General features: G+C 46.7%; 1 protein-coding gene across 2 annotated transcripts in view; it reads left to right on the forward strand.

The window, feature by feature from the left end:
* The window catches only part of SPIRE1 (spire type actin nucleation factor 1), a 132,437-nt gene extending 127,559 nt beyond the window's left edge, over nucleotides 1-4,878 (forward strand). For both annotated transcript variants that reach the window (XM_075084638.1, XM_075084639.1), the window contains one exon: nucleotides 142-4,878. In XM_075084638.1, the coding sequence (XP_074940739.1) occupies nucleotides 142-394 (253 nt within the window). In that variant the 3' untranslated portion in view covers nucleotides 395-4,878. The remainder of the gene's footprint in view (nucleotides 1-141) is intronic.
* Nucleotides 4,879-10,456: the final 5,578 nt, after the last annotated feature.

A 10,456-nucleotide genomic window follows, 5' to 3' on the forward strand; every position in this document is an offset into this window, starting at 1 on the left:
TCTCCTGGAGTCATTGTTGGGACAGGAGAAAGGAAGATTTGAATCAAGACTGTTCTGATGTGCTGTTTCCCAAAGGTGTCCCTTGGGGCCCGCTGCCACGCTGTTAAATAATGTGACAGGCCCTGCTCTCTTGCCTTTCAGGTTGACCTCAAGGTCCAAATCTGTGGATAAGTCACATGAAGAGTTTCCCAAAGAGTTAATGGAGGACTGGAGCACGATGGAGGTGTGCGTGGACTGCAAGAAGTTTATTTCAGAAATCATCAATTCAAGCCGACGCAGCCTATCTCTGGCCAACAAGCGGGCCAGGTTAAAAAGGAAAACGCAGTCCTTCTACATGTCGTCACCGGGAACCTCTGAATACTGCCCCTCTGAAAGGACTATCAATGAGATCTGAGCCTTGTGCCTTTTTCTTTGCTTTCGTCTTCATGAGGTCGTCATCCATGAGCAAGGTCACTGAAACTGGATTACCATTCTGTTGCTTCGTTTCACTTGACTGGCTTGAACTTGCATTAGATCACAGGATTTCCTACTCCAATGGTTCCCGGAGACACAGAACGCTACGCTTAGGTCTGTGCAGAACGATACACGATGGGTCAGCTGCTCACACTGGAAGAAAATCAATAGTTTGAAATTGTTGCCTCTTTCGTGTGTGTGCGTTGAAACTAGAAAGCCTTTTCTTGCTTTCAGTCTTTTTTTTAACCATGCTTTGAATCATTTTTTTCAGGAGATGAGCTGAAAACATACATTTAATGGAGAACCAAATCTAACGAAGTGTCAGCACAGTAGCAAAACAGTGAGTCACGTTGGCATTACCACCTTGTAATGCTCGCGTCCTAGTTGTCACAGCAGAGGGTCGTATCGCACGCCAGACACCGAGTGCGAGCGACTGTGGTCAAAACCATCTTTCTTTGAACTGTTTTGGTTCCTCTGAGATCAAAGTTCAGCACGGGACTTGGCAACATCTGCGTCCTAGGGCAAAGTACGCGACGGAGCTGTTCGCCCGGGTGGTTGGCCATTCCCCTGAGCTGCTGTGCTTCTTAAGCCTTAGTGTACTTCTGAGTGTCTCCTGAGCAGGTTTTAGTAGTTTATTTTCTATCTTGAATGTATGATGATGACTACTAGTAGCCGTGAACTTTAGTATTAGACAGAGTTGTACAGTTTATGGGGAGGATGGGAAATAAGGAAGGCGTCGAATTTTAACTGAATACCTGTAAAGTTGTTCTCACAGTTGCTCAGAGAAAACGGTGGGTAAGGTGTACATTTGTATTATAATGGAGCACACAAATACTGCTATGGTTATGTCTGACAGCACATCCGCTGATAGCCCCATTTTTTCTGGGGTTTATAACTTGGCTGTAAAAATTTGTGTTCTGCTGAAATTTGGGACGGTGCGGTCTCAGATTGGGAGCAATCTCTCTCTTTTTTTCTTTTACCTTTTTTCTATCTTTTCCCCCTTTTAATTTACTCATGGAAGAGTGCTAGACTGGTTGTTCAGAAGTTCCAACAATGTTACAACGTTAACTGACATCTCATGCTTTTTTGCACTTTTTTTTTAATATTCAAAATACTTTTTTAAAATTCAAGCATAGCCAGAGTTTAGCCAATAATTTGGGGCCAGATCATTTTGGTGTTTAAAAACAAGCTAACATAGCCAAGTTATTGATACTTGAAAATCAACTACTGTAACTTTTTCATAAATTTTTTAATACCCTGAGGCATATTTAATATCTATATAGCAGTGTATTATAGAATGTTGTAGCAGAAGAGTTTCAGATCTATTTATTAACATTTCTATACTTCGGATTAATGAGAGATACCTCAGAACTGCTCCAAAGTAGCTGGGACTGGATTTCTGTAACATGATTTTAAAGATGTATTAAGCAAAAAAAAATTCTCCGGTTCAAATCTGGTGCATTGAGGAGCCCGAGGGAAGGCAGACTGCCCCGCCAGCCCTCGTAGGGCACAGCACGGAGGCCGCGGGGCACCAGGGGGTCGGCTCCCACGCAGTAGCTGGGCTCCAGTGCCACTGTGGGCTGCCTCCTGCCACCCAGGGGAGCAAGGCTTCCCCTTCAGAGCGTATTTGCTTGTTAAGTTGCAGCCTTCGGAGCAGCCGCTCATAGCATATCTTTTAAGTTGATTTGAGAAGCACATGCAAAAGTCCCCTTAAACCTTCCCAGGAACTCATCCATCTTTATTTTTCTTCAAACACCCCCTTGCAAAATGAGAATTTTTGCCTACGCAGGGCTTATTGAAGTAATGTTTTTAAATTTTTCTGAACCAATGTGAACAGGAAAAGCAGGGCCCAAGGCTAACTCTCCCTCTTAGCTGTCACGGCCCTCTCCTCGGGGTACCTCTGGAAAAGTGTCTTGCATGTTAAAGCATGTATCGGCATGAGATAAGGATGTAGGATTGCAGGAGGTGAGCAGTACAGACAGGCTGATTTGAAAGGTCTGCTGTTCCTGGAAGGGTCGCCTGATCTCAGTCACATCAGCACTTTTTCTTGTTTCTGTGCCAAAACCAGGCTGTGTGTTTGCTGCACAGTGCATCAGGAAAACTAGACTGGAAGAAATGCATGAAATCTCACTTTGCATCTCCCCTGTTGTTGTTATAATTTTCCCCTGGAAATGCCCCAGACACACATTACAATCACTCAATCCTCTGCTTGCAGTCGTCTTCCCCAGCATCCTCAGGCCACTGAGGTGCAGGGTATCCATCACATTTATTTTCCCCTTTGAGAGGGATTTAGGTCATTGCAGAGCAGGCAGGATCAAGGACTAAGTAAACCCTGAGTGTGTGAAGGAGAGTAAGTCCCTCACGGCATGCCTGTGCCCCCCTCCACCTTGGCAGTGTCTGGGGCGGCTCTGAGGAAGCAGGGGAGCCTCACGATCCAGCCTTTGCCTTCCCGGGGTGCCCAGCAGCCCTTGCTTGGGCCGGGCTCTGCTGCACCAGGCAGGGTGCAAACACCAAATGATGATGCGGTGGTAGTACAGCTGGCTCCATGTTGCTCACGCAGAGCTGCCATGGGGCAGGGCCCTGGATCACTTCCTTTTTCCCTGGAGAAAACCCTCCAGGCTGCTGACACGTGCTGTGGCAGCTCCAGAAAACGTGGTGCGGAGGACTGCCTCCCGCCTCCCGTCCCATCCCTTCCCCTCTGCCACAGTTGCTCCACGTTATCCTGGCATTTCATTCTGCAAAGGAAAAAGCAGCAGGTTGGTTTGTCACGTAAAGCCTGAAGGAGCTCAGCTCGCTGGTTGCCTGGATCTCTGCGGAGTGGGCTATTTTTAGCTTTCCGTCTCGCTGCTTGCGCTAGCATCCCAAATCCACGGCAGCCATTTGCCTGTGTACCCCGCGGTGCTGCCCAGCATGTCCTAGTTACGGTCTGAACTTCACATTAGCATCAGAGGATGAAATCAGAAGCTTGTAAATATGTGTAATATATTTATTAATATTTAGGAAGTCTCCATCGATCATGCAGTGGGAATTGACTTTCCCTTGATGTTTTAAAAAGGAAATGAGTCTTATTTATATGTGTGTTGGCTATTATCTTTATTAGAGTTAATGCTTTCAACCGCCTAATACAGTTTGCACTCCATAGGCATTTTAGAGTGAAAAGAATGCAGGACTAGCACAATGAGCTCCCTTCCATGAATTTTAAAAACCTTTTCATTTTTTTTAGCTTTATTAATATGCCCAAGTTCTGTTTAAATATATCGTAGGAGACCCAAGGAGTTAAAAATGCCACCAGCAGCATCAGTCTTGTTGTTCTTGCATGTGAACCCAGCTGTGGAGAATTCAAAACCAGCTCTGCCCGATGCACCAATGGAGGAAGCGAGCAGGCCTTTGCTGCGGCTCTCAAACCTGACCTGTCAAATGTTCATGGTGACAATAGTGCTTTGGGGGTTGTTGGTTTTTCCCCCTTCCCCGTTACTTCTTTTATAGAGGGAGGGGTGCTACCTGGTGAAAATAAAATGCCTTTCCGTTATAGCCCTTGTCTGTGTTAATTATTCACGTGGAAGCAGCTGAAAAGGTTCTGTCTCTCTCCTTTTTCATGCTTTTATAGTTTTGTAAGATCAGTCGGACGTTTCTTACAGCAAAGAATTGTTAATGGAAATTACTGGGTAACACCAAATGCCGGCTGGGCTGCACGAAGGGACGGAAACATGTCAAAGTACTCTTAGAATAGCAATAAAGCTGCTTGTGTAACCCCAGTGCTGTGCCTGGCTCCCAGTCCTCCAACTCCCTCCGTTACCAACGCGTCGCTCCCCCCAGCGCTGACAGCCTGTAGCCAAGGAGCGCTTGCCCCACCCGCAGCGCAGGCTTTGGAGATCTCTGTCCCTCATCTTCGGGAGAGGAACGCTGGCAGTCTTTTGGAGAGAGTTTTGAATGACTCTTTTTAGTTTTTAAACCAGAAGCGGCGAGAACGTTTTTATCACAACTATTACATTGTTCTCCCTTCTCTTTCAAGCTCTCCTTTTTCCCCAGGCAAGTTCAGCATCAGCTTCCATGGTTAGTCACTGGCTGCACGCTATATGGTTTAAAACTAACTTAAAAGCTCCCAGTTTTAGACTCCTGATTGCTGCCTTCATGCTTTACCTCATGCAGCAGCTCTGTACGTCTTTTAGGAATGTCTTTCTTACAAGCTCGGTCTCATCCGTGAAACAGTGACAGCACACAGGCATGAGGGAAGGGTGCTGCGACTGTATGCTCTGGTGCTACGGCATATGGATTATATTCATGTTACCATAAAATTTTATAGTATTTCCATGTTGATAACTTGGAGCTGCTCTGGTTTATTTCTTCTTCTTTTTGTATGTATGTATCTTCAGGCCAATCTGAGAATGTTTATTGATTCCAGCTATAAAGACCTGTTTTGTTGTCTCTGTCTCGTTTTTACTGCTGTGTTTCAGATTTTTTGGGTATCTGAAATTGACTATTCGCCAAAATTTCCTGGTAGGAGAACAACCAGAGAGGGGCGTTAGCTCAGCCTGATGTGATACTCAAAGACGCAGAACCCCTTTCCTGACACATAAGCCTAAGTTCACGAGCGTTGTCCTCACGGCAGCTCGACTGAGTCCAGTGCCGCAGTCCCCTCCCGCGGGGGGAGCCGGTGCCAGACACCGTGTAGGAGGGGTGGGCGCTGAGCGGCACCCACGGGCTCTGGCAGCCCCGAGCAGAGCGAGCCCACAGCCGTCCCCGCGTTCTTGGCTTGACATTGGAAAATCCCAGAGCTGCTCTTGTTGCTTAGTTTACCTGGCACAAGCTGTGAGCCTTTCTGTGCCCCAGGGTCCCCTTCTACAAAAAACAGGGAGTATAGCGTGGTTACAGCTGCTTAAAGGATTTTGAGAGGTGCTGATAAAGGTGAGTGCTCAGTGTTGGAGCTGATAGGATCCTGCGCTGCAAGTTCCCATCAGCTTCCGCTACTTGAAAGCAATTAACACCACTTCCAGGTGCACCGAGTTCCAGATCCTTGAAACGTTGCAACACTCTGACAAGCAAAGATCTGTGAATGAGTTTTACTACAGTGGTTTGCACTCAACGCATGTTTGCAGGGCCTAATCAGGAGGCAGAGCTAAATAATTACGAACTAGACACAGTAAATTTTATGTGCTGCTTTATTTGCACTAAACTGCAATTCAGTAACTTCTCAGCTGCTGCTCTGGCCAGGCTGCTTCGCGGGGCAGTGCCCGGCTGAAACGAGCATCAGATACGGGGGCAGCCTGGGCTCCGCATCCTGAAGCAACGACAGAAGCCGCTGCAGCCTGCAAAGGTCAGCGAGATGGGTTTTGTAGAGCAGCACTAGAGGAAGCCATTTGGAATAGACCTTTCTATGGCTAATAAAAGAATACATGTCTATGTAGTCTTTCGAGGTGCCAGGCTGCTTTAATGTACAGTCGCAGCTGGAGAAGACCTGTTTATTAATCCATTTAATGAAAAAAACTCTGCAAGTGCAAAAAGGTGAGCATCTGGTATGAAAAAACCCTCATCCTCGGTGCCTCCCATGCAGTCACAGCATTTACATAAAGCTACGGGTCCTCCCTGCTTTTACCCAGCCAGAGACATGTCGGTGCTTAACAGCGGGAGCCAGCAATGCTTCAGCCTTTGCAGGACAGGCTGTAGGCCAAACATGGCAGCGTGGGAGTGTTAAACTGGATTTCAGGGGCTGTTAAACCTAGAATTAAAGGCCATGGGCATGAATGGAAGCAACTTCTGGTAGAACTAAACACCAGTTAAGTTGATGTGTCTGTACAGAGGCCACGTTCTCATGGCCAGGTCTACAGGCCCGGAGGCCAAGGCCCAGCTTTGGCTGAGACACTGAAGATGGGCACGTGTCTGCTGCAGGGGCAGGTGGTTACGTTACCCATGGATTAGAAAGCAAAATGCGATACAGCGGGGAGCGTGTTTGAACTGTGCTTCTATTAAAGCTGCTTCCCCCTCCCTTAATAAAGGCAAAAAAAAAAAGGAGACCCCCAAACAGGAGATGTACTTTTTGGAGATGAACGGGCCCAAAGCAGAGACACTTCCGCCTTCTCTCGCTTCTGGGCTGTCACTGCACAGGTACCGTCTGCGTGGCTTCAGGTACACCCGGGGCCTCAGCTCTAACAGAGGAAGACAATAGAATCAGCTGTGTGATTTCATGTTACGTGGTACTGAAATGCAATTGCTTGTTTATGCATTACTAATTTTTAAAAGTCTTTAAACATGTGCCATGCTTGGTTGGTCGGGTAGAGCCCTGAACCTTTGCTGCTGCACATTTTGACGAGGTTAGAAACAAAATTACAGAAGAGTGAGAAGGGGAGGTTTGTACCAGCAGGGCCCCGAATTAGGAGCCCCTGCAGATCATTCTACCTGCTGGTGCCTTCTAATAAAATGAGAGTCGCACCTCCGTCACCTCAGCTGTAGAAAAAAGACAGGAGTTGTGCTTCACCAAATACGCCTTTTCATTGAACAAATTGATAGCGAAAGCATGACCTGCCTCCTGGAGCTGCGATTAAAAGGCTAGTCCATAACCTGCACGATTCCAGGTGGTGGCAAGTAGCCTTGGTGGGGTAAGAAGGTAGTTTATTAGATAAATGCAATATTTATTAGATAATAATATTGACTTGTAAATGAGGTTTTATTTACAAATTAAGGCTGATTGTTTGAGATGACTCCTGCTTTACTGCAGAACGAAGCAGCTGCCAGACCCACATGGTGTTACCAGTGCAGGCACAGAGGTCACCTGCAGAGCTTCTGCCCAGTAGGTGGGCAACTTCCAGCGAGCTCCAGGGAGGCCGGTACCGGGCCCTGCTGCTTACCCAGCACAGGCTAAGGCAAATAGTTTTTCTGTGGCTTTTCTGCAGTTTTTCTCTGAAAACCAACAGCCCAGTTGATATTACAGCAGTTACACCCAGAAGTGGTTTGGTTTGTTGTTTGTTGGTTTTTTTTAAACTGAGGGTGTCATTTATTTAAGATAGCACCTCAGTGTACACAGACACTTCACAGAGTCCTGCCCGTCACAGCTTACAGTCTAGGAAGATACAAGAACAGGAAGGTGTTGCCCACTGCTCCACCTGAAGAGTTAAATGAAAAGCGTCACATCAAGGAATGTCACGTCATCTTACGCATCATTACAGCATCACATGCACCAGGGCCAGATAAGTGCTATACATCAATTCCCGACATGTGCCACGTGCTGCAGGTCAGCACCTTTGCTTGTGTTAAGCAAGTCTTGCAGGAATGCTGTAACTTGCACCAGGCTTGCCCAGCTTCCCAACAAACATGACCCTTCCTGCCATTGCACCTGCTGACCTCTTCCCTCACGGCTCCTCCCGCAGTCAGGCACCAGCCCTCCCCAGCTCCAGCCTTCCGCAGCAGGCACGTGCAATGCTGCTGTGGTTACTGGGCAGCCACACTCCTGACCAGCCTGGAGAGCCGCTACGCTGGCACTACCATCTTAAAACCAAACCACCTCCCTACAGCCACACACACTCCCCCACACCCTTTCCCTTGACTTGCAGCCTAAGGCCCAGACACACCGTACCGCAAGCCTCCGTGACTCGAACAGCAGCAGTAAACAACCCCCCTCCCCCAACACACAAAACTCTTAATTCTATTTTCAACTCTCAAAGTGCAGAGTTCTTATTCAAAATGGCACTTGCTACCCATTAATCAGCATGACTACATGTGCTGAGCTTTCTTCTGTTTGGTCCCCAGTGCCTCAAGATCCTCCCAAGTTAATGAGCATTGACTTAATGCCATTTCTGCTTTATAAATTTTTTCCTCCTACAAAGCTGGCTGTTTCTGCACCAATCCAAAAAGCTACACCCCACCCCGCTCCCACAAGCAGCCTGGCACTCTCCCTTATGCGCAGCTTTCTGTCTCTGACAGACACCTCAGTCAAAGCACATTACATAAAACCGACTTCAAAAATATTTTTTAGCCATTTCCAGTAAATAAAGATGGGGGAGTTTCCCCAGGGAAGGACCAAGATAAGCAATTCCAAAGGAAGGTGTTTTTTGCCCCAAGGGTCAACTCAGCCCGTAACAGCGGCAGAAGAGGAGTGGGGAACAGTGTGCTTCAAAAGCAGTGGCTGAACATACAGCTAGGGATCCCATGGCCAAAGGAGAAGGGTGGGAGCCCCATATGCAAACAAGATGGGTAGAAAGCAGAGAGTCAAAGTGTCCAGGAAAGCTTCTGGGAAATTAAGAACTGCTTCAGCTGCAAAACACTGGAGCCTACTTGGTCCCAGCGCAACCACTGCCTGTAAGGTCTTTTGTACACACTGGCAAAATGAGCAACCGCAGGAAGACCAGTAAGGCCAGAGGTGCAGGAGTGTCACGAACACCGAAAAGAGTGAGAAGCAGCAGCACTGTCTGGCAGCAGAGAGAGGCAGCTGGGTGCCAGAACTGGCCTCTGGAAGAAATTAGCCTTTTTCTACTACCCAAAGCTTCCTTGCTCCAATTTAGCCCAGAGAAAAGCAGGAGAGGACTAAGCACAAGCAGGCAGGGTGCTGATCCGTAGCAAGTGGGGCAGCAGACAGGTGGGAAAGCCAAGCATCCAGCTGTAGAGTGCCCAAGTAGCATCAAATGTGGAGAGGAACCAGCCCAAAACCAGTGGGGAATGAAACAATGGAGATGCTGCAACAGAAGCAGATGAGGATTTGTTTCTGGAAGAAGGGAATGAAGTGCAAAGAATGTAATCCAGAGAACTGATGCATAACTGGCACTGACCCTGCAAGTTTGGCCGTAGGCAGAACATAGGAGCCTGTGGTGACCTTTCTGGGACACCAGCTAGTGCTGGGAGGTGCTGCACACAAGTCAGTCAGCTGTAAGACAACACTAAGCAATTATTTCAAATTTGACGCAAGAAGCAGCTTTAGACAATTCTTCCAAACTGAAGAAGTACTTGAATCTCTCCAAAGACTTTTCTACCCGCCCTGTGACAATTCCCATCTCCAGCAGGCATGTATGGAAATGCTGTAGCACAGGTTTACACACACACGCACACACACACACACACAGACACACACACATATTTACTAGTCTTTTCCTTTTGTATGCAGAGCTCTGCCAGAGCTGTACCCCCCTTCCTAGCAGAACACCACCAGGAGCTAGAACATCTTCTGCACTCCGTACCCAGGAAAAGTGGCATCACGCCCCTGAGAAGCACACCAGCTGGCCAGCACCAAAGCTAGCCAGCCTGTTGTCTGCAAAGGAGCTGCTATCAGCCTTTAAGCTCTAAGTTTATGTTCCAAAATAAGAAAGGCTTTAGGTCCATATAAAAAGAGCAATGTAAATATTAGGTACATATTTAATTGCTGTCAACTATATATTTTTTTTTAATTACATTTATTTATCAGGATCATGTAATTTAGGGAGACTACAGTTACACCCAAATTAATGTTCGCTTTCAAGCTAACCAGAACACAAACGCTGACTTTTCCCTTAAGCAACAGACATTTTAAAAATTACCAGATCAAAACAGTGACCAACATTTTACTCTTTTACTTTTCTACAAGTAACTCATGCTCTTTTTAACAGCTTCCTAAACACATGCTTACCGCTTGAACGAGTATTTCACTTTGAGTGCACACCAAAAAATAAGTTAAAATGCCCTAACAGAGGGCTGTCTAAGAAACGGATACCATACCTGGACCAAATATGAAAATTTTGTGAACATCACCAGACAAGGCTAGGACCGTTACCAATACATATTTATGCACGTTTCATAGGAAGCACTTTCTACAGTTACTGGAGTATTCTTCCAGATAATGAGAAGCATTTAAAATGATCCTACAACCATTTTGTACCAATATGGAAAAGTGTTAAAAAAACTGAGTTACACTGGTAGGCAGTAGTTAGTAGAAAGCACTCAAAAAGGAGAGTCCATTTGTTTCTCTTGTACTCGTTTTCTCCATTCAGAGCACAAAAAGTCCGCGTTCATGAAACCTTACCATTTGGATTTCAAATTTCCCGCT

Source organism: Phalacrocorax aristotelis, chromosome 2, assembly GCF_949628215.1.
Source record: "Phalacrocorax aristotelis chromosome 2, bGulAri2.1, whole genome shotgun sequence".
NCBI classification, from domain to species: domain Eukaryota; kingdom Metazoa; phylum Chordata; class Aves; order Suliformes; family Phalacrocoracidae; genus Phalacrocorax; species Phalacrocorax aristotelis.